The 25,038-nt window shown below is 50.8% G+C and overlaps 1 protein-coding gene across 1 annotated transcript; it reads left to right on the forward strand.

Annotated features, from left to right (window-relative positions):
- LOC141040706 (uncharacterized) lies at positions 1–12,864 on the forward strand. The gene is made up of 8 exons (XM_073506824.1): positions 1–261; positions 319–786; positions 919–1,031; positions 1,151–1,448; positions 1,491–1,976; positions 2,061–2,426; positions 2,508–3,303; positions 12,695–12,864. Exons 1-8 carry the CDS (start codon positions 1–3, stop codon positions 12,862–12,864), a joined length of 2,958 nt encoding a protein of 985 aa, XP_073362925.1.
- Positions 12,865–25,038: the final 12,174 nt, after the last annotated feature.

The following is a 25,038-nucleotide window of genomic DNA, read 5'->3' on the forward strand; positions in this document are numbered from 1 at the left end:
ATGCGCGACGATGTCTACCCCGACCAGAACGCGACCTACATCGTCTTCACCAGCCTCGGTGATGACAAGCATAGCGAGCGCCTGCTTCGGCAGGAGGTGAACACCGTCATCCCGGCCAAGCCGGAGTACATGCACTGGTCGGAGCGCCCGGTCACCTGGACCCGGGAAGACCACCCGGCCGTCATGCCGAACCCTGGTGGCTACGCCCTCATCCTCAACCCCACCATTGCCGCGCCTCAGCGCACGTGCAAGTTCTCCCGGGTCCTCATCGATGGCGGCAGCAGCATCAACATCCTCTACCGCGACACCATGACCAAGCTCGGCCTCGAGGCCAAAGACCTGGAGCCGACCCGGATGATCTTCCACGACATCGTTTCCGGCCTCTCCTGCTCCCCGATCGGCCGGATCCGGCTTGACATCCTGTTCGGCACCAGCGGCCACTTCCGACGCGAGCCGCTTTGGTTTGAGGTGGTGGATCTGTCCAGCGCATATCATGCGCTTCTGGGCCGACCCGCACTCGCCAAGTTCATGGCGGTCCCCCACTACGCCTATCTGAAGATGAAGCTGCCGGGTCCGAAGGGCCTCATCACCATCACCGGCGACTATCACAAGTCCCTGGAGTGCGCCCGAGACGGCGCCCGACTGGCCGAGTCGCTGGCCATAGCCGAGGAGTGGCGCCAGCTCGACCGGATTGTCGCGCTAGCCAACGAGATACCGGCAGTGCCGGCTTCGGCCAAGGAGCCGGCCGACGAGGCCTCGTTCCAGCCCTCCAAGGAGACCAAGAAGGTCAAGCTGAACCCGGAAGACCCCAGCTGCAGCAAGTACGTTGTCATGGGCACCCGCCTCGACAGCAAATAGGAAGGCGAGTTCGTCGACTTCCTCCGTGAGAATCGGGATATCTTTGCATGGACCCCAAAGGACATGCCGGATATTCCGAGGAAGTACACCGAGCACAAACTCAGGACACCAAGCCTGTCCGCCAACCCCTACGACGTTTCTTCGAGGAAAAGAGAAGAACCATCGGTGAAGAGGTTGCCAAGCTTTTGGCAGCCGACTTCATCATGGAAGTGTTCCACCCCGAGTGGCTGGCCAACCCAGTCCTCGTCCTGAAGAAGAACAAGACCTGGCGCATGTGTATCGACTACACCAGCCTGAACAAGGCCTACCCCAAGGATCCATTCGCCCTCCCGCGGATCGATCAAGTCATCGACTCCACCGCCGGCTGTGAGCTCATGTCCTTCCTGGATGCTTACTCCGGCTATCACCAGATAAAGCTGGACCCGGCCGACGCCCTGAAGACGTCCTTCATCATGCCCTTCGGGGCGTATTGCTACATCACCATGTCGTTCAGCCTGAAGAACGCCGGTGCCACATTCCAACGCTGCATGCAGAAATGCCTACTGCCGCAACTCAGCCGCAACATCCACGTTTACGTGGATGACATCATGGTGAAGACCAAGCAGCACCTCACGCTCCTCGACGACCTGAAGGAAACATTCGCCAACCTGCGCGAGTATCGGGTCAAGCTCAACCCGGAGAAATGCGATTTTGGCGTGCCGGCCGGAAAGCTACTCGGCTTCCTCGTCTTGAAGCGCGGCATTGAGGTGAACCCGGAGAAGATCAAGGCCATCGAGCGCATGCGCCAGCCGGCTCGGCTGCGCGATGTCCAGAAATTCACCGGTTGCTTGGCCTCGGTCAGCCGGTTTCTCAGCCGGCTGGGCGAGAGTGCCTTGCCCCTGTATCAGCCGATGAAGAAGACGACGCCGTTCGAATGGAACGACCAGGCGGACGAAGCTTTCGGGGATCTAAAGCGCATGCTCTCCACCGCACCCGTCCTGGCTGCAACGACCGAGAAGGAGCCACTGTTGCTTAGCATTGCCGCCACCTCGCGATCGGTCAGCACGGTGTTGGTGGTCGAGCGACCAGAGAAGGGCAAGATCCAAGCCCTCCCGTGCCCGGTCTACTACCTGAGCGAGGTGCTCTCCGCCTCCAAGCAGAACTACCCGCACTACCAGAAGATGTGTTACGTCGTGTACTTTACCGCCAAGAAGTTGAAGCAGTATTTCCAAGAGCATGTTGTCACCGTGGTCAGCACTGCCCCTCTCGGTGAGATCATTGGCTGCCGGGATGCCTCTGGCCGGGTCGCCAAGTGGGCGATCGAGCTAGCCGGCCACACCATCCTCTACGAGCCCCGCACCTCGATCAAGTCCCAGGCCCTGGCTGACTTCCTCGTCAACCGGACCAAGACTCAGTACCTGCCGCCACCGTCGGATTCGACGCACAGGCGCATGCACTTCGACGGCTCCAAGATGCGCCTCGGGCTGGGGGCCGGCATCGTGCTGTCTTCCCCGAAGGGCGACCGGCTCCGATATGCGCTCCAGATCCACTTCGCCGCCTCCAACAACATCGCCGAGTACGAAGCCCTTGTGCATGGCCTCCGGCTCGCCAAGGAACTCGGCATCCGGCGCATCTTGTGCTACGGCGACTCGGATTTGGTAATACAACAGTGCTCCGGCGAGTGGGACGCCCGCGACTCCAACATGGCAAGCTACCGCTTCCTCGTCCAGCAGCTGTCCGGCTTCTTCGACGACTGCGAGTTCCTCCACGTCCCGCGCGCGAAGAATGAGGCCGCCGATGCACTAGCCAAGATTAGCTCATCCCGGCAATCCATCATATCCGGCGTCTCCCTCGAGCACCTGCACAAGCCCTCCGTCAAGCCGTCTCCGGACTCCGAGTCCATATTCGTCCCAGACAACCCAGCCGCGGCTCCACCCGGCCCGGGGACTGCCGAACCCGGCCAGGGGGCTGCCGAACCCGGCCCGGGGGCTGCCGAGCCCGGCCTAGGGAGCGCCGAACCCAGCCTGGGGAGCGCCGAACCCAGCCTGGGGATTGCTGAACCCGGCCCGGGAGCTGCCCAATCCGGCTCGGGGGCTGCCGCCCTCGACCCGGCCGCCGTCGTCCTCGACCCGGCCGTCGCCGTTCCCGACCTGGGGGCTGCCGCCCAGGAGCCCGCCATGGTGGCCATCCTCACTGTGGTGACGGCCCCGTCGCGGGCCCTGCCCATCTCGGAGTTCCTAGAGAACGGTGTTCTCCCCATGGATAAGACAGAAGCCCAACAAGTGCAGCGCCGGGCATCCGCCTACAGCATCATCAACAACGAGCTCGTCAAGCGCAGTCCGACGGGCATTTTCCAGCGCTGCGTTGAGCAAGACAAGGGCATTGAGATCCTCCTCGACATACATCACGGCGAGTGCGGGCACCACGCCGCCTCGAGATCCCTAGTGGCCAAGGCTTTTCGCCATGGTTTCTACTGGCCCACGGCCCTCCAAGACGCTGAGTCGCTTGTCCTCAAGTGTGAGGGATGCCAACGCTTCAGCAAGCGCAACCACCAGCCGACATCAGCACTCCGAACCATCCCGATCACCTGGCCCTTTGCGGTCTGGGGACTCGACATGGTAGGACACTTCAAGACCGCCCGAGGAGGATAGACGCATTTGCTGGTGGCGGTGGACAAGTTCACCAAGTGGATCGAAGCACGGCCAATCTGTTGGGGAACGCGGTATTTCAAAAATTTACCTACGATCACGCAAGATCTATCTAGGAGATGCATAGCAACGAGACGGGAGAGTGTGTCCACGTACCCTCGTAGACCGAAAGCGGAAGCGTTTAGTAATGCGGTTGATGTAGTCGAACGTCTTTACGATCCAACCGATCCAAGTACCGAACGTACGGCACCTCCGTGTTCAACACACATTCAGCACAATGACGTCCCTCGAGCTCTTGATCCAGTTGAGGACGAGGGAGAGTTCCATCAGCACGACGGCGTGGCGATGGTGATGATGATGTTACCGGTGCAGGGCTTCGCCTAAGCACTACGACGATATGACCGAGGTGTGTAACTATGGAGGGGGGCACCGCACACGGCTAAGAGAAGACTTGTTGTGCCTTTGGGGTGCCCCCCTCCCACGTATATAAAGGAGGGGAGAAGAGGAGGCCGGCCCTAGAGGGGGCGCGCCAAGGGGGGAGTCCTACTTGGACTCCCGGTCCATGTAGGATTCGCCCCCCACCCCTTTCCTATTCCAACTAGGAGAAGGAGGGAAGGGGAAAGAGGGGGGCGCCGCCCCCTCCTAGTCCAATTCGGACCAGCCCATGGGGGGGCGCGCAGCCACCCCCTGAGGCACTTCTCTCGTTTCCCTAAAGCCCATTAAGGCCCATTACTCTCCCGGGGGGTTCCAGTAACCTCCCGGTACTCCGAAAAATACCCGAAACACTTCGGAACCATTCCAGTGTCCGAATATAACCTTCCAATATATCGATCTTTACCTCTCGACCATTTCGAGACTCCTCGTCATGTCCGTGATCTCATCCGGGACTCCGAACAAACTTCGGTCATCAAATCACATAACTCATAATACAAATCGTCATCGAACGTTAAGCGTGCGGACCCTACGGGTTCGAGAACTATGTAGACATGACCGAAACACATCTCCGGTCAATAACCAATAGCGGAACCTGGATGCTCATATTGGCTCCTACATATTCTACGAAGATCTTTATCGGTCAAACCGCATAACAACATACGTTGTTCCCTTTGTCATCGGTATGATACTTGCCCGAGATTCGATCGTCGGTATCGTCATACCTAGTTCAATCTCGTTACCGGAAAGTCTCTTTACTTGTTCTATAATGCGTCATCCCGTAACTAACTCATTAGTCACATTGCTTGCAAGGCTTATAGTGATGTGCATTATCGAGAGGGCCCAGGGATACCTCTCCGATACTCGGAGTGACAAATCCGAATGTCGATCTATGCCAACCCAACAAACACCTTCGGAGACACCTGTAGAGCATCTTTATAATCACCTAGTTACGTTGTGACATTTGATAGCACACAAGGTGTTCCTCCGGTATTCGTGAGTTGCATAATCTCATAGTCAGAGGAACATGTCACTGGTACGCGTCGGTGCTATACAAACGGTTTTTAACCCCTTTCCGCGACGGCATTTGGAACCGTCGTCTAGTGAGTGTGGGCGATAGGGGGGTCCTTCCCACACGACCCAAAAACCGTCGGGGATATGCCCTCCTGGCACACACGCTCAGCAAAATGAGGTCGTGTGCGACCGACGAGCGCTCAAATATGGAAATACGTACGGTAGAGCTAAAAATACAATTATACATGCGAAATTGTTTCCGGTCGCAAGTACATCCCACACAGTCAGTCCCCGCTAAACGTTTCCGTTCGTATTACATCCCACACAGTCGCTCCAAGGAAAACGTTTCCGTTCGCAGGTACATCACACACAATTTTTCCCGTTAAATCGTTTGTGATAGCATTGCCATTGCAGACGATATTAACAATTTTATCGTTTGCGTTATTGAATGCATCACACACGGTCCATAGAAGAAACTGTGTGGCAAAGGCTAGCCATCACACACAGTTTCTATGTGGTAAACGTTTGCGCAAGGTGGCCTAACGCAAACAGTTTTCAAGAGAAAGTCGTGTGTGATTGTTCATTGATCCAACACGGTTTATTCCTAGAACTGTGTGCGTTGCCTGAGGTCATCGCCCACGGTATTTTTTCAATAACCGTTTGCAATAGCAAAACCCAATTAGCAGGTTAATTTCCCTATTATTAATAATCCATTTATTAATCTAATTGACATTCATATTAAGCACATAATATATTTCATTTCCATATTAAGGAAGCAGAATTTCATAATTGAAATACATCAGAGAGTACAACATGATATAGCTTGAGCACTCAGCTACCCCATTACACAACTGCACCAGCACCAAGTTTCACATGCAACATGTAGAACCTTTTGAAATTAGCATCATAGACGGTATATAGACAGATGCATCTCATCTGGAAAACTGCTGAAGTGGAAGGCAAATATTGATCCTTCATTCATGTTGAAGGTCTTTGCAACTTTAGGCCAGTGCCTGTGGATGATTGACCGTCCGTCCTTCGTCCTCTTCAGAAACACTTCAATATTGAACCGTGGGTGTTGTATGAAAACCTTCCTCGCCTCCTGACCATAGAGGTGGTTTGAGAGGTAATCATCAGAGAACTGCTTTGGAAACGCCTGAAAACAAGGATGCGCATAAATATCTTCTCTATATTGGAAATGGGGCAAAGGAATAAAAAAAGGCAAGGTATAATAGTTAGTACCATCTTGTAGTGAACTGATGTCTTCTTCATTGTGCAGACAAAGATCTTGTTGTTTTTTGTCGCTAATTTCTTTATCCTAACAATCTTTCAGAGTTTCTTGACTTGACTGATATTCATGGACAACTCATTTCCCCATATGCAAAAAGGGTCGAACAGTGGGTCAAAACCTCTGATAGCAGGACCTACATGTGCAAGACCAAATAGTTAAAAACCTAAATATTAGAATGGTTCCTGCAATTGCACAATAATATGCTATTAGACAACGGACCATGCACGTGCTAACCTCGATTGTAAACCTCAGTGCTTCCCATTGTTTCCCTGCAACACATATAAGGTAGTTAGTCATCAGGTTAAGTAAGGGTTCGCATGCTATCAGTAAAATATGTTGATGAAAAATAAGTACACTGCAGATTCATCAGATTAATTCAAGCCACATGGAAAACCCATTTATCCAAACCAAGCATGATTAAGAACTAGGAAATATAGCACCTGTATATGTTTCTCATGTATTAAGTGTAGCCAAATTCGATTTATTTCTCACATGGTATACAATAACAGAATGCAGCCACAACAATTGGACATCGCATTGCAGAATTGAACCATCTAGTTAAGTAAACACCACAACAAATGAACCAAATATTAACTGAGAACCACATTGCACAATATAACATATTCCTAATAGAAGATCAGACAGTTAACCAAACCAAGCATGCTTAACAACTTGGAAATATAGCAATTGTATTTGTTTCTCATGTATTTAGTACAGCCAGATTCGATTTATTTCTCACATGGTATACAATAACAGAATGCAGCCACAACAATTGGACATCGCATTGCAGAATTAAACCAAACAGTTAACTAAACACCACAACACAAATGAACCAAACGTTAACTGAGCACCACATTGCACAATGTATAACCAAACCAAGCATGCTTGACAACTTGGAAATATAGCAATTGTATTCGTTTCTCATGTATTTTGTAAAGATAAATTTGATTTATTTCTCACACGGAAGACAATACAAAATTGCAGCCTGAAGAATTGAACATCACATTTGCAGAATTGAACCAAACAGTTAACTGAACACCACATTGCACAACATATAGAACATATACTCTAGAGCAGAAGATTGCATGGTAAAAGTAGATAGCACAATTCACTAGAATTTGTTAAGGAAAGGCAGTAGCTAGCAAACTGAACATGGGTCCTTATAGTGAGCTAATAAGACAAGCTACTCCTCGTTCTCGGAGATATCGATGATGATTGGCTCCTTGGACATGGAAGAGGGCGAGGCCCCCGCTTTGTGGGTGCCCTCGTCGTAGTGGTGAGTTGCCTGAGCCGCTCTGGGCACCAACCTGCTGGCTCTCGAGATGAGGTAAGCACATGCACGCTGAGAAAACACCTCGTAGTCTTCGTCGAAGGCACCGACGATGGCCTCGAGATGTAACAGCCCCAAAATTGGGTTATCAATTTTTGTGCTGTTATTCCTTCCTGGCAATCATTTTCAACATCTTTATCCTGAGTTTGCTGGATGACTCTGAGAATTCTTGTCATTTCCAACCATTCAGAAGCTTGCTCATGTCTTTTTTCAGTGGGCAAGACCTTAATTGCATCATCCCAAACCCTCTCTAACCCTAATTCCAAATTTTTGGAATTTGAATGTGGCATTTGTGATTACAAAGGAGACATCATTTTCTTTGATCTGTTGATCATCCCATCTGTTCCCAGAGACCCTCCTATCCATCTACACCATGGATGTGTAAAAATATTGCTAAGTCCCATCCAATATTTTTGAATTGTGATTTATTCCTTTTCTTGCCTTTCTGAGGAATAAAAATCCAAAGGCGTAGCTAGCCATCTCCTAAATTCATGCAAATTTGTGGAGATGATATTTGTGCCTAATCTTAGCTCTGGCAAAAATATTGGCCATTTTTAAATAAGGAAAATTGCCTTTTCCTATTTTAAGCCAATATTGCATTTCTGCCATTTTCCAAAGGAGCTACTATTTTTATAGCAAGGAACATTCCCAAATAATTTTTGGAGCTTGTACTTGCTATATATTCACCATTTCCATCCAAACCCATGCTTCAAAGATCATAATTTGAGCACATGATCCAATGCAAGTTTCTGCCTTCTCTGAATTTTTGCAAAGGAAGTGCTTTATTCCTAATTCCAATTGAGCTGCAATTTAGCAGGGTGACTAACAGGGATAAATAAACCATGGATACCAAAGATGAGCTCAATCCATTCACCTTAGCTCCCTGTGCAATTTTTCAAAGTTTCTGACCAGATTGTAACTTGGTGAAGGAAGTACCTTCATAGAGTTTCAAAATGGGATGAAACCTTGCCATATTCTCAAATATCCTAAATCATTAGCCTCCACTTAAATTCAGCTCATTTCATTGAACTATGTGAGCACAGGAGCAATTCTTGGTTTTTGTCCAAATTTTCAGTTTGTGAAGCAAGTATATTTTATCTTGCTCCATTATGGCTGAAACTTTTCCTAAGCCTTCTCCTACTCATATAACCTATCTCCACAAAATTTGGGCTCATTTCAATTAGCCATTTGCCCTGAGGATTTTTCTCAAGTTTCTAGACAGAAGAGATGCTTGTGAAACAAGTACCAATTTGGCAAGTCCATTTGGTATGATATTTTTATAGCATCATTATATGACCATACAATCAAGATTTGCCAAGTGGTAGCCTAATCCAACACTCCTAGTGAGTGCTTCTTCGTCATTTGGGTTCTGGACTAGATTTGGCATTTGTACTGCAACTATGCTAAATACTTGTCCTCATGCCCTCATAATTCCCAGGACCGTAGTCCTTACTATCCTAAACCTCCCTGACAACAATTTTACTCCTTAAGCTCACTATGTTGATCACAAAAGCGTGGTCAAGTTTCCTACAGCAAACTTGTGAAGCTTGGTTCTCTCTGTTTCCTGTGCCTCTGCTTCTCGCATTGCCATGGTTTTAATGCACCTTGGATGGACTACTCTGTAGACATAGTTTGGCCTGGAGTACAAAGCCAGAGCGCGCATTGTCGGTGGTGACCACGGGCAGTGCCGGCCAAAATGGTGGTCTCCGCACTGTTGGCCTCGGCAAAGCAGCTTCGGCTGGATTTGGTTCGTCCCTGCATGTCCAGTAGTTCAGCATCGTCGTCGACGTTCCCCTGGACCCCTCTCCCCCTCCGTCTTCTTCTCCGGTGAGCCGTTCCAAAGACCGAACAGTGCTCCCGTGGGCATCGTCCTCTTCCTCGCCCCTGTCCGATTCCTCCTCTCGTCCGCGAGCGTTGCCCGAGCTCCTGCGCGTCGTCTGGTTCCCCCTCGCCGCCTTCCCGCCTCTCCCTGTGACCCTTGGCCGCGCGTGCTCATCGCCGGAGCGCGGACACGTAGCCGCGCGCGTGCCACCTCACCCCTCCCTTCTCGAGCTCTCTCCGCAGCTATAAGTAGCCCCGAGCTCCCTCGCAGTCCTCAACCCCCCCCCCCCGAACCACTAGCTCGAGCTAGAGGAGCTCTCCATCCCCTCCCCATCGCCATGGCCGCCGCCTTGGTTCTTCCTCGATTCCGGTGATGCCGTGCCCCCCTCGCCGTTTCTCCACCACCACTGCATCCCCAGGCTCCGGTGGACCTCCCCATAGCCTCAGCCCCTCCCTTCCTCCACCATAGCTTCCCTTACTCCGGCGACCGAAGCCTCCCTCCGCCGCGGGCCTTGCTGCTTCCTCTACAGAGCTCGTCGGCGGCAGCGGCTACCACCTCTAGATGCGCCTCTCTCCCATGGTCATCTGGGTAGGCCGCACGCCTCCAGCGGTGGCCGAACACGCCGGCAAGCACCGTCGAGGCGGACGCCTCCCTCGGCCTAGCGCGCACTCGAGCGGGAGGAAGAAGAAGCCAGGGCCAGGCGGGCCCCACCCCCACGCGACCCCACCTGGCATTGATGGAAGGGCCTGGCCCAGCGCCACGTCGGATAAGTGGAGGCGCCCCGCCGCAAAGCCGTTTCCCCGCGCTGAAGAAGTAACCCCATGAATACGTTTCCCAGGTTAGGAAGCGCATTCGTTTGCTCCTCTAGATAAAAATACGTTTTCACTTCTCTGAAGGCGTATTCTCATAAAGGCGCTTTCTCTTTTTCAGCTCAGCCGGCCGAAGTGCTTATTTTGTGAACGTTCACTATTTAAGCCACTTTTCTGCCTAAAAAGTGAACGGCCACAACTTTGCAACCGTAACTCCGTTTGAGGTGATTCCAACGCTCACGTTCTTTGTTCGTCGAGCTCTTTTCGATGGGACTATTTTCTAGATGTTTGTACATTCTGAAAATGCCCATTTCGCGCTTGCTCTAATTCAGTCCCTTTAAGAGAGAACCGTTCTCCGGCAAATTTTTCCACGAGTTGACCACACTCATCCTCGGAGTATTCCTCGACCCCCAGGCAAGCCAACCTCTTATCATGAGCCCTGAACTTGCATGTGACTTTGCTTGCACCTCGTGTGTGTGTTTAGCTGCAGTAGTTTCTTGCCTGTTCCGTCTACTGTTATTTCAGTCGTGCTATATGTTTTTGTTATGTGCCATGCATGCTTGTGGTCTCATGTATTATGTTGACATGCTAGCTGGATGTTGTTGCTGATAATATCATGCTTCTGTCTAGTTTAGTTCCATGTTAGTAGTATCATTGTTATGATGATTCTGTTACACTGATGAGAATGCTAGTACTTGATATTGCCATGTTTCATATGCTATCACTGTTCACTTGAAAAGATTGATGTTTTGTTACTGCATCTGTATGTTGCATGCTAGTTGTTGCATTCATGTTAAAAATATTCGCATGATGATTGATGATGAAGAAGTTAATAATATGACTTAATAACAAACCTCCTCCGTCATCACTGGGATGTCATAGTGCCACCAAATCGAGCTTTTTCCAGTGCAGCCACATTTGCCTTGGTATGGGAAGGCCCTAACGGGTCTATTTTCATGCCTCTCGCCGGTGCCTCCCACGAGGGAAGGTTATGGGAATGCGCTACCCTGATTAGGTAGGCGGACATAAACCTTGTGGGCCTGAGTTGTTTTGCGCGCTTTGTCATCGTTTGGACTGTTTTTGCCACGACGGTGGCCGTTTTGCCTTTGGTAGGCTAGGTCACCCAGGACTGATCCCAAAAAGGGGTGTTGGTCGGAGTGGCCGGGAGAGTGTCATGGCAGTAGATCAGTTTTGTCGGAACGCCGTTGGTCCACCCGAATGGGAGTGCGAGGCCATGGGTTCTGTGGTGTGGGTAAAGTGCGCTACCTCTGCAGAGAGTGTATGTTAAATCTATCGATAGCCGCGTCCTCGGTCATGGGCACAAGTTCGTAGCAGGTCACACTATCAGGTCTCGGTCGAAATGGAGGATAAATTTGCAATAACTAAGTTGATGAATAATGTGTAATAAATAATTTGGTGACTTGAACTATGAGATAGTCATGAGAAATCACGGTGATGTGTTGATATGATCACGAGACGAGGTCTCGGTGAGTGTTGAACCAAGTGTGGTTCCGTTTGTGATCCGCGAATGATCACTGTTTGGTTGCGAGACAACCTGTTGGGAAGAGAGTCCGAGGGACTCAGTGCACAAGTTTGGTTGCATTGCATGAGTAGTAAGTTGTTATTTGCATTTAAAGAACCATGGTAGAACAGGAGATGATTGCATAGAGGTAACATGTTATGTTTGCATTGGATATGACTGGTAGTTTATTTTTAGCATAGTTTCATGATGCCATGCCATGTTTAGACTGAACTTATGCCATGTTTAGATTACGTCATGTTTAGATTATGCTCGTAAATTTGCATCTCAAGCTGTTCGCCCCATGCCATCCGAACCAGTGCTACCCTCTCAGCCTGTGTTGTGGCCTAAGCCAAACATCGTCACCCTCGACAAGGCTCTTTACCGGATCCACCAGCAGCATTTGCTTGGATCAATTTCAGCCACACCTCCAGTAGTAAAGCCCCGACCCATAGAAGTGTCGGACGATGAAGATGGAGATTGGCTCAGTCTTCGTCCTCCAGGAGAGCCCCAGCAAGGCCAGTCCACTGCATTAATTACCTCAGTCACGCAGTCAGGTGTTTCTGCGAGTAGGTCGGTCTGTCGGCTCATCCTCGATATGAGGATAGAACCATGTATCCCGGAGTGAGAAGTTTCGTTTAGCCCGTAGCGCGTTCGTGCTTTGTTGTATGCTTGTACTGTTTGTAACCAGTATGCTGTGTTTTATGTATGCTTTTGTGCTTTTGTTTTTGTGTTTGTTTTTGCTTGTCTCTCTGTCAACCAGAAATGTTTGACAGGGTTGGCAATGTGTTGCTAACAAGATTTTAATCAGTAGCACACATACACTAAAACAACATTCACTCGTCCCGAGTCTATAATAAAATGCGCGCTGGTGTAGGTATATGTATATCAGGATTACATATACCCGCTAGCATTAAAACACCTTAGTATGATTTGTCTAGTGTCTTTTTCCTTTGCCTGTATTTGTTGCATCTGTCTGTTTATTACTTTAGACTGCATTGCATCCTGCACGCAGCCCTGGTTCACCCACGAGTACATTTGGGCAGTAATCGGGGAATGCAAAATCATCCCTATCCCTACTGTGCACACCCCGTTCCAAACCCAGAGCCTCGAAGAGGCATTTTCATCTGGCCATTTCTCGTCCCTAATTCTTTTTCGTTAGCTCCAATTTTGTTTCTGGAGAAACGCTGCCAGTTTTATTTCACTCGATCTAGTACATTTACCCCGAGGTTTTTCCCCGGAGTGGTTATCCTTTCATTCGTGCTGTAACCCTAGGAATCTCGAGGACGAGATTCTTTTTAAGGGGGGAAGAGTTGTAAAATGGGCCAAAGCACCAGCACGGCACGAATACTAAGTTAGGTCCGCCGGATCGCCCAACCCGGCCCCGCCACCTTAAGTTGCTGCACGACCGGCTGCTCACCAACCGGCTTCGCCGGATTGCCGCCAGCTGGCCTAGTGGGTGTTTCGCTCGCGCTCAACGTTTGAAAAGCCTAAGTACCGCACATTCCTCTCAAGGGACAAACTCCTTTTCACGGACCAGAGCCCGGTCGTTCGACTCGCGGGGGGGAGGCCCAAGAGGGGAAGCAAGCAAGAAAACGGCTCAGAAGACGAAAAGCAGAAGCGCAAACACTCACGAAATATTTACATCACAAGTTAAACAGACCCAAGGCCGGAGTTCATTACACCCAAACACCCCCAGTGGGTGGGTGGACCTGCTACCTAACAGAAATTTTTACTAAGATAAACAGGACAGCGCCAGCCTCAGGCGTCTCCAGCGCCGGGTCGCGCAGCTGTCGGCTCCCCCTTGGTGGCTTCCGGGTTCACCGAGGCGCCGGTGTCTCCCTCCTCGGCGTCCCCATCGCCATAGACGCCCGTCTCCTCGGAGCTGCCCTCCGGGTCGTCCAGAAGCAGGCCGAAGTCGTAAACAGGCACGACTCCGCCATTGTCTGTTCGCTCCGGCTGGAAATCATCATGGATGGCGAACCCGGCGTTGTAGCTGGCCCGAGCGGCGATCCGTCCGGCCTCCGCCTGTAGCTGGCGCTCCGCGCCGGCTCGCTGGCCCATCAGCGCATCCAGCACCAGATCCGGATGCCAAGACATCACAAACCTAAGCGCCATCTCGGCGCCGGCACGGGCGGCGGAGACACGCCACGCGTGGAGCCGCTCCGGGCCCGCCTCCAACCACCGCGCCAACCGCGTGAAGCTGTTCGGCGCAACGGAGCCAGGCCAGAGGGCTGCCATCATCGCCGCGCGAGCCTCGGAGAGTCGCCCCATTTGCTCGCTCAAGACTCGCAGACGAGCTTTGCAGGCAGTCACGATCTCCGAGAAGTTTCAAGCAACCTGCGGATCGGTCCCGGAGCCAACGACTCCCTGCGGGCCTCACTGAAAGCGGACGGCCTCCTCCGCCAGCTGGCGCGTCTCCGGGAAGTGCCCTATCAAAAAGAAGAGCAAGACAAATCAATAACCAAGAGAAGGAAAGCTGGCTTCCCAACCCGGCAAAACCCAAAGGAAGCACTTACTAGAGAAGGACTCTTCCAGGTGCTGCGCTTCAAGCAACATACCACGCCGCTCCCTGACAATGGTACGGTCATGCTCCTGAAGCGTCTTCTCCAAGTCAGCAACCTTGGCAAGAGCCGCCTTCAGCTCGGCGTCCTTGGCCTCGGCCGCCTTCTCGTACTCCTGGCAGCGCTGGAGTTTCGCTTGGTGGGCCTTCCCCATCGTGGTCCCCAACGCCTTCAGGCGTTCCACCTCGGCCTGAAGCTGGCCCTTGTCGTCGGCCAGCTTGTCACGTTGCTGGCCGACCTCGGCAAGGGCCCGCTGGGCCTCCTCGACCTTGGCCGCCTCCTCCTTGAGGCGGTCCACCTCGGCCTCGAGCCGGCTCTTGTCGCCCGCCAGCTGCTCCTGCAGCCGGCCGGCTTCGTCAAGCGCCCACCGGGTCCCTGCCGCTTCTTCCTTCGCCCCCGCCACCTCGGCCCGAAGCCGGCCTACGTCAGCAACGACCCAGTCATACTGATAACCGGCTCGTATCAGCCGGGTTCGCCAGGACGACACCTCGGCTGCAGCAGCGGCACAACGAAGATTCAGAAACAAAGGATTACTTTAAGATTCGACCCAACTACTATGTAGTTGGCCCGAACCTCGGGGGCTACACTCAGTGGGTGCGCTAGCGCACCCCCACTAAAAATAGCACGCAAGAAAGATACCTGTGGCGTCGCGGAGGGCCTCGTCCTTGGCGGCGAGCTGCTCCTTGGGCTGCCGGTGCTTCCCCAAGAGCCGGTTGAAGACGCCGACCCGGTAGGAGTCTAGTTGCTACAAGGAGCAATGATCAGCACAAGACAGCGGTTTAAGATTCGACCCAACTGCTACGCAGTCGGCCTGAATCTCGGGGGCTACACCCAGTGGGTGCGCTAGCGCGCCCCCACTAAAAGATAGAAGACGAAGGAAGCACTTACGAACACGACACGCTCCAGCTCCCGCGTCCGCTCCAACACGGCCTAGGCGAAGGCCTGGATCCCGTCCGCGCGCCCTCGAAGGCGCTGGCTCACGGCGCCCATCACCGCCTCCTCCTGGGTCATAGGCCCGAAGAAGACCTCGCTGGGCCTAGCTCGAGCCGGCTGCGACCCAACGGCTCCCCGCCCTGGGCACCAGGGCGTACTCGCCGCTGACCGCCTCCTCCATGACCGGCGCCCTCTCCGGCGCCCGCTCCAGCGTTCTCTTCGGCACGGCGACCGGAGTCGCCTACGGCGCCCCACCCGTCGGCACCCGAGGCACTTCCTCCGGCGCCGCCTGCGGCGCCTCCTCCAAGACGGCGTCGCCGCCGCCTCCCTCGACCCCCGCTCGCTCGACCGCGTCGGCCCACGGCGGGGTGTCGTCCTCAACCACCACGGCCTCCCGGTCGAGGTCCACCACGTCCGCACGGCCGCTCTGGTCGCGCTCTCCCTCTGATGATGGCATGTAGACCGTCGCCGCCGACTTCATCCCTGCCGGCATCTCGGGCCATGCCGCCTCCGTGCCGGCCAGTGCCCACGCCGCCGCGCACTGACCCAAGCCTGGGCCGACGCTGCCTCCAGCTCCTCCTCCGCCCTGTTCTGGTCCCGCCAGGCCAGGCCCTCGGTGTCGGCCGGGTCCAGGCCGAGGTCCGGATCGACCATCTCCTCGTCCCGGTTGATGGGGCTGGTCCGGGTCTTCCGGAACATGGCGCCCCCGCTGGGCACGGCATCCGCCGCTGCCAGCGCCAATGAGATCGGCGACCTGAAGCCCAACGGAGTAAACAAGAAAGAACTAAAGGAAGCCACTCGGCAACTCGAATCCAACAGAAAGAGAACTCATCCAGGCACCACCGGGACGGCGGGTCTCGCCGGCGTCGACTGCGGAGCACGTCGCCTCCTCTTGGCGGGCGGTTTCGCCCCAGCCGCCGGGTCCGCCGCGCGCTTCGCGGCCGGGCCTCGGGGTGCCACGTTGTCCTTCTCGTGCGGACCGCTCGCCGCCGCCGTCCCCCAAGACGACCCGGCTCCAACCGCGTCGCCACCTCCTCCACTCGGCGCCACTGCACCAGCGACTCGCGTCAAAAATTCCCGCGCCGCCTCGCGACCGGCACCTCAAGAAATGTAAAACACCGAAAATTACCTGCGCGGCGCCCTGCGCCGGCATCGGCGTCCGCCTCCTCCGCCTCCTCTCCATGGGCCACGGGCTCCTCTGAGCCGGCCCGCACCACCTGCGTCGGCACCCGGTCATATGGGTGCCGAATGGCATTCAGAAGCACCTGCCGTGTCGCATCGGGACGAACAAGAAGATGGGCGGCGGCAAAATACAGAGAGCAAGGACTCACCGCCGGTGCCGGGTTCGCCTGGCTGTATGGGGGTTTCCCGAACCCCCAATCCTTCTTCAGTTGGCCTTGGAGATGTCGTTGACCCGACGGGTGACCTGGTCCGCTCCCAGGCGCAGGTTCAACATCCGGTTGGGGTCCTGGAGACCAGTCATCAGGTCGATGATGTGGGTACGCTGCTGAAGCAGTAGCATCCGGCGCGTGACGAAGGTGGCGATAAGGTCGGTGCCGGTGATCCCCTCCCGCTCCTTCATCTCCATCACACGCTGGCACAAGTTGAGCACCTTCTGCGATGGATTCCGAGGGATGTAGCTCCAGTTCTGTTTTCCCTGCGGCGTCGCATCGACGAAGGGCGGCAAGTTGATGCGGTCCACGCCAAGGTTGCAGACGTAGAAGAAGGAGTTCTGCCACTTCTTGGTAGAATCCTCCAGCGGCATCTTGGGGCATCCCCCGCTCGTTCGCTTGTAGAAGACGGCGGCCCCGCAGGAGGACATCTCCCCGGCCTTCGGGCCCTGCTGCTTCAAGGCGAAGAAGCGCACCCAAAGGTCGATTGAGGGCTCGACCCCCAGGTACCCCTCGCACAGGGTGACGAAGCCGGAGAGCTGCAAGATGGCGTTCGCACCGAGATGATGGGGCTGGAGCCCGAAAAACTCCAGGGAGGTGCGGTAGAAGTGGCTCGCAGGGAGGCTAAACCCGCGCTTGAAGTGCGAGTAGAAGACCAGGCGCTCCGTCCCCTCCGGCCGCGGCTCCTACTCGTCCCCCGGCGGGCGCACAGCGACCTCCGTCTCCCTCGGCAAGCGCCTGGTGCCGCGGAGGTATGCGATGTCCTCCACAGTGATGGAAGAGCCCATCCACGAGCCCGAGGGGAGCGCCATCGGCAAGACGAAGCGAAGAAAGAGAAGAGAAGAGTGGCGGTGAAGCCCTGCTCGAAGCGGCGGGCGTCGCAGCATGCGGCGTTCGCAAGAAGCAGAGGGAGGACGAAGAGACAAGGGAGTGTGAGCGAGAATGATTTCCGCCCCTCCTCCCAATTTATAAGCCCCAGTTCAAAACATGGGGAAGTGGGATCGGTTGCGCTCGCCCCTCCCACTTCCCCGCAATAAGTGCGCACGTACGCACGCAATAACTGCCTCGAGAATGGCAACCGACTCGCGGACGCCACAATAAATCCGCGCGCGTGGGCCGAGGGCATGCAGTGGCAGGCCCCAGCCGATCACCCTGTCCCATCGCGCGCGTGGCCTGTTAGGCCCCTTCGGCTCCCGAGCGCCATGTGGCGCCCGCGCAAAGCCCAAAAGATTGCCTCAAGATTCGACGGACTCCTCGGTTTCCCGCCCGCGTCGGGATGCCGCGATCCGGCTTCCGGAAGCCGGCACACGGTGGGTGTTGCCAGACTCGGCGGTCGCAAACTTCGCCTCCTCACGGGGGGAACTGCGAAGGCCCTCCTACTCGAAGACGGCGGACCTTCACAGCTTAGGGGACTACTGTCGGGGGGATGAACCCCGGGCAGGCAACGGAACCCAGGTCCTTATCAAACACATCGGGGCCAGCAACGCCCCTCAATCCAGCTCGCGCTTGGCCAGGTTGCTCAACCCGGCCAAGTCCCTCGACCCGGCCAAACTCCTCAACCCGGCCCCAATGGATGGCACGAGACGGCCGAACCCGACACGACCAAAACTTCTCCAACAAGCTAGTTCTCCCTTGGCGTGTTCCTCAACCCAGCCACGAGTCAGCTCCCGTCCCATCCCAACCGTACGATGGGACGAGTCTCCACCAAGGGTGAGCATGGCAACAGTGCCCCACCAACTCCTCTGGTCAGCCGAGGCGTGGCAACAGTGCCCCACCTACCCTGCTGACCAGGGCCGGCGTGGCTACAGTGCACCCGACGTCACTGCTAACGCCGGCAAGCGGCGACCTAACGGTGCGCCACTCTAGCGGACTCGACCTGGCCACTCTGTGACGATCGACAAGACGGCTAACAGTGCCCCCTGGCACATGGTGTAGGAGATATGCCCTAGAGGCAATAATAAATGATATTATTTATCTCCGAGTTCATATTATGTTTATGTTCCATGCTATAACTGCAATGATTCTCGAGTCTGCAATATCCACGAGGCTCGGAGGAAGACTCATATGCACGTGTGGAATAATAAACGGTAAGAAGTATTCCTAGTCTGGCCTCTAAGACTAGCTCAAGTGTTGCATGATGGTTCTGTTTTCCTGATCATGGGCATGTCTATGCCAGCAACTTTGAGGGCACAATGTTAAGAGAACATTTGTGTTGAATCGACCCGGATTGATGTTATGCTATGAGATACATTCGTCACAAGTTAATGGTTTATAACACAAAGATAGTTAATGTTTGCATAATTCCTTAGACCATGAGAGTATCGAGTTTCTTCATGCTTGCTTCATGAACTTTGGGGTTTGTTAAACGTCATCCGTAACTGGATGGCTATTATGGCGGCTTACGGGTTCATGGGAAGGTATGTTAAGTAACTTGATAGCTCGAGATTGGGATTTGCTCCTCCGACGATGGAGAGATATACTCGGGCCCTCTCAGTGTTACGGTGTCCATCATCGTCTAGCCAGACACTTTGTGATTTGATCACGGGGATGCCGGAACACGAAACGAGAAAAGAGAACAAAACCGGTAACGAGGTAACTTGCATAGTGGACAAGCCCACGGGGATGCAATAAATCTCACCTCAGGTATTTGTGATATATTGTGAAGCAACAGGAATAGCTCACCTCAACTAGAGGTTCACTCGAATATTCATTCGTGTGGGTATAGGGGTCAATATGGGTGTCCATGGCTCCGATGTTGATCATTGATCGGAAGGGGTTCCAGGTCATGTCTATACTTCACCGAACCTATAGGGTCAGATGCTTAAGGGTCATCTATCTACTGAATACTAGACAGGGAGTCTGAGAGAAAATCACCGAAAAAGTTTCGCACACCGAAAAGTTTCGGACAGCGGAATCATACCGCAGAGAGAGGTCACCGGATGAGTTTCGGTGAAACCGAAAAAGTTGTTTCGGGGTATGCCATTAAGTCAAGATGGTTTCGGCACATGCCTGATAATTCTTGGAGAGTGCCAGAATCATTCTGGAAACTTTTTGGAATTTTCAGAAATAAAAACCGAAAATGTTTCGGAGCTGCCGGTACCGCTTTGGCTGTTTTTCGCAGATGAAATTCACTAATCTGAAATTGTTTCAGAACGAATCCAAAATCATTTTAGTGGGTACTGGAATTATTCTAAAACCCACAGAAATATTTTCGGATTTAGTGGACGCGAAAAATTGTCTTCATGAATAGTGAAAACGCATTCTTGTTTGCTTTTCGTAGATGAAAATCACTAAACCGAAATTGTTTCAGAACGCGTTGAAAATTATTTTAGTGGGTACTGGAAATGTTCTGAGCCCACATAAATATTTTCAGTTCGAACGGACGCTGAAAAATGTCATCATGAATAGTGAAAGTGCTTTTTGCTTGGCTTCTTGGAGAAGCCACCTTGAGGGCCTTTTTGGTATTTCCCCCCTTGGCTTCTTGGAGAAGCCACCCTTGGGTTTGGCCTATAAATAGGGGTGGAGGGGGCTGCCTAAAGGATCATCCCTTCTCACATACAAGTGCCATGCATGATCTGGCTTCTCTCTCCCTCCCAGCGAAATAGTTTCGTAGAGCCGAAAGGCTGTCTGGGTTCCGGTGGGAACTAGTTCTGGACGGCGAAGCCCTGCCGGATAGATGACACCGTATGTGTGCAACTCTGTAGAGAGATCGTAGTTTCGGTCTTAGTTCGTGAGTGCCTCCCGAAGGGCTGTCCGTGTGACCGTCCGAGTTTCGAAGGTCCTCCCGAAGGGCTGTCCGAGTGACCGTTCGAGTTTCGAAGGTCCTCCCGAAGGGCTGTCCGCGACACCGTCCGGGGGGCTGTTCGACCGCCTCCCGGAGGGCTGTCTGAGGAGCAGATGAGGGTATACATCCTCGCGGTTGGGAGGTTGTAAATCCTAGCTGCGGGGATCTGCACCGCCGATCGTCATCGACTCTACTTCCCGCTATGCTACGAGTCGGTAATGAAAAAGATGAAACCTTGTATGCAGTCTCCATAGTGGTCCTGGGCTGGTGCGTAGGTCGGAATATTTTTGTTTTCTGCTGCGTTACCCTACAGTGGCATCAAGAGCCGTGCTATGCATAGATGCAGGTTTCGATCTAGAATACATGGAGATGTATGGGTATTGCATAATATAATTAGGTAGTAGATGAGATCTATTGCTGAAAATTATTTATGCGGGTGACAGATGAAATCTGTTACCCGACGTTCTTGTTGCTTCCCTAGAATTTGCGTTTGCTCAATCTCGAGACAGCATGGTGGAATTTGACAAAGTTCTGGCAATCCGTGATCCTGATTGATCATGGAAGTGCTATCAGTTCTTTGGGTTCTGCCGTAGTCAAAGAAAGATGAAATTCGTAGATGAAAGGGCATTGCAGATATTATCTGCATGGGGGTCATGCGTATGACGAAGTTTAGTATGGGGCTCGAGATTTAATTATCTCGTGTTTCATACACCCCGAGATGTTAATGTAGCAACTTGAATAATCATACTTGATGATAAAACGTTGGTAGCTGCGGTTTAAGTCAAAACCTTAGAAGCCACGTAAAATAAAATTTTGCATAAACCTATTAGAGGCGTCTAACTTGGTTTTGCAGGATGTGCATGTGATGTGGTATAGCAGTGCTCATACTAATTCGATTATGTATGAGATGACTATATGATGTAATTTGATTAACATGACCTGCGTGTCATGATTCGGCATGATGGCTGGAGCCATATGATTGCACTTTAATGACCTGCGTGTCAACCTTGTTGTAATGCATTATTTTGTTAGCTATAGAGATAGCAATATTATCTGGTGCATCAACAAGGTGGTGGCAATCTTCGCGAAGGTGAACACCGACGCGAATGCCGAAGACGAAGAAATGAAATACTTCTCCGTCAGAAAGGGCTATACCATATCATGCTATTATGAATTGCCTGAGATGTTTATCCCTTATGATGCACCCTTCTTGATTGCGCGGTAGTCGCTTTTATTAGGGTGATCTCTCACTTAAAATATCAAGTAGTTAGTGTTCTCCCAAGTGTAGCACCGTCACGGCACCTATCTTTTCGGGGTGCGCCATGGATGCATGGGTACGAACGATTAGAGAAGTGTGAGGCGGGTGAGGTCAGACCTCGCAGCAAGATCACTTGGTTGTCTTGACGTTCATGGCAGGATCGTCCTGAGCTCGGAACACACGCATCAAAAGATGAGCAAGAGTCACATAGAGATGTGATCGGCAAGTTGGCCTACCGATTAAAATTCCCGTTATGAGATGATGATTCTATGGCGATGAATTGAAGTCTGGATCTTGTATCACTCAAATTAATTGTGAGAGATATTGATTTGAGTGGGAGCGCACTGTTGAATTAACATGTTTAATTCTCAGTGCAATTAATTATGAACACTGTCTAAGTGTTTCTTGCATAATAGTTGTAGAATAATGGCTCGCATTTCCACCTTCCCTATTAAAATTGAATAGCTGTTAAATATCTGGTTAAAACTTTATGATTGGTAACGTAATATGAGGATTGTCCTCAAAAGTGCCGAGAAGGACTTTGTCCTATCGCATGCTTTCCGTATCCTCCCGCTAATGCTATGGATCATGTGACTCTCGTCCTTCGATCCAAAAGCTAGAATTCTGTTATGGTCAAGTGGAATATGTTTGCTTCCATGAAACCCAAACTTCGAAAGTTGGGATAGTTATATGATATTCATGGAACTGAAAATTATTTTCAGATACAAACAAAGCAATGTTTGTTTGCAAGTATTAGTAAAAGTGTTTACTACGCATTTGACTATTGGGAAAGGGATCCAGAAGAACGCCTGTCATATAATGAAAGGTGAATAAAACAACAACTTAAAGAGAAAGGAAGTGTCCAAAGGGTGTTAGTATGACTTACACGCCTAGGAAGTCCGGGGCTAATGCCACTCTTAAGTTGGGTCCTTCTTTTGCGAGTAGGAGAAATACTAAAAGTTAAACTGTTAGAAGTATAAAGGCAGAAAGAAACATGACTGGAATATCCAGCTCATGTATGAATGTCATACAAGTTTTTGATGTATAGTAGGCTGGTCAAAGATATAGTTCTTGGGAATTATGGTTAAACATGTTAATCACTAATTCTTGGGTATTGTGAGTTAATCACAAAGATACCCGCTCGATTGCATTCTGTTGCGAATCAATGTAAGAGCTACTATGGCCTAAAAAGACTAGCCAGAAATGAGGTTAAGGTATACACAGGGAACATAGTAAATGTTACTATACCTTCCATCGGTGTATTGACGTTTGTATCTATTTTCATAATTCATTTAGAGTTTTACAAACTCTAGCCCATTGCATAAGGTATCTTGCAAGAAGGTTGTTCATAAGAGAACTTTTTATGTTTGATGTTATGAATAACACAAGGGCCATACTTTCATTATGAATGAGATGTATGTTATGAATATTGATAATAATACAATACCTCTTGGTTTACTTTCATAATTCATTTTAGAGTTTCATACACTCTAGCCCATTGCACAATGTTTGTTGCAAAAGAGTTGTTCATAAAAACAACAATTGTTGTTAAGTATTATGAATAACATAAGGGCCATACTTCCATCATCGATGGGACGTATGTTATGAATATTGAGGGTAATATGATACCTCCATAACACTGACGCTAAATGTCGCAAGACTAAAAGAATACCACACAAGTGTGGCACTACATTTGGTCACATTGGAGAAACCCGCATGGAAAATTCCATTATGATGGATTTTGAAGTCTTTTTGATTTTGAATCATCTGACACTTGCAACTTTCCTCCAAAAAGTGAAGTGACTAAAATACCATTCACAGGCCATAAGGAACGAACAACAAACTTATTAGTGATCATACATTTGATGTGTGTAGTCCGATAAGTGTTGTTAGTGGTGGATTTATTTATCTTCAGAAATGACTGAAGTAGATATATGGATATTTACTTGATGAGACGTAAGTCTGGATCTTTTGAAATCATTCGAAAGGTTCTCAAAAATGAAGTAGAAGTTATTGTAACAAGAAAATTATGTTTCTGCAATTTGATTGCACAAAGGAATATTTGAGTTACATGTTTAGCGAATGTCTGATGAGTTGTGAAAGGGGTTTCATAACTTGCACCTCCCGGAACACCACTGCAAGTGGAAAGTCCGTGGAGATGTAATCAAACCATTTATGACATGGTAAGGTCAAAGATGACATAAATAAATTTGCCATTATCCCTTTTAAAGTGATGCTTTAGAGACTGCGGCTTTTACACTGAAAAGAGTTACATCGGGTCTGTTGAAATGAAGCCATGGTATGGTACGCCCAACCATGTTATATCTTTTCTTAACATTTGGAATATGGGGCTTGTGTAAAAGGTTACAAACCTATTCCAAATCAGACAAGTGCTACTTTGTAGGTTATACCAAAATGTTGGGTATTCCTCCCTCACTATACCAAGGCAAATAGTTTTGCCGCGAAACTGTGTGCTTTTAAAGAGAATGGTTCTTTCAAAAAGGTGAGTGGGAGAATAGTGCAACTCGACGAGATAAACAGTATCTACGTCATCAGATCAAGGAAAGAGACCTTGGAAGTAATTCCAGAGTTTCCTACTGCGACTGATATGGAAGTCTCTACAATAAAATGTATGAACTTCGGTCGAACTTGCAGCTGAACCACGTAGGCAAGGCTCGTGCAAACCTCTCAGGTGCGCAAATGAGATATTGTTGTTAGACAACATTATACCTACGATACACAAGGAAGCGTTGATGGGCCCTGACTCCGGAATTGGCTAAATGCCAATACAACCCGAGTTAGTTTCCATATAAGTGATTCAAGATTAAAACCTTGATACACCTTTCGGAAGACTTAGAGTCTAATGAATATTTATGGAACATAAAACTGATACGGATAAAAATGTTTTATCCATAAAGCTTGACTTGTTGAAATAACAAGTTCAAGAGTTGACTACGATGAGGTTGTTTTCATCGTAGCGATGCTTAAAGTCAGTTCGGGTTGAACTAGCAATTAATACATATTTCAATCATGAGATATGAAACATGGATGACAATAGGATTTCCATCTGATGGAAATGAAAGCTAGGACTTGTATATGATACAGTCCAAAGTAATTTGTCGATCCAGAGGATGCTAGTAGGTATGCAAACTTCAGAGTTCCAGCAATGGACAGAAGAGAGCAAAATGGAGTTGGAATCATCGTGTTTTGATGAAATGGTCAAAGGGGTTTTGACTTCATCAATGGGTAACGAAGATGCTTGTAATTCAAGAAAGTAAGTGGGAGCATAATAATATTTCTAAAAACTTTGTGTGCTTGACACATTGTTAATTGGAAATAAATTTCTTGACACGAATTAGGACTTCATTTGAAAATAGTTTTTTGATGAAGTGCTTAGGCTAAATAG

The sequence above is a fragment of the Aegilops tauschii genome, chromosome 2 (assembly GCF_002575655.3).
Source record: "Aegilops tauschii subsp. strangulata cultivar AL8/78 chromosome 2, Aet v6.0, whole genome shotgun sequence".
NCBI classification, from domain to species: Eukaryota; Viridiplantae; Streptophyta; class Magnoliopsida; order Poales; family Poaceae; genus Aegilops; species Aegilops tauschii.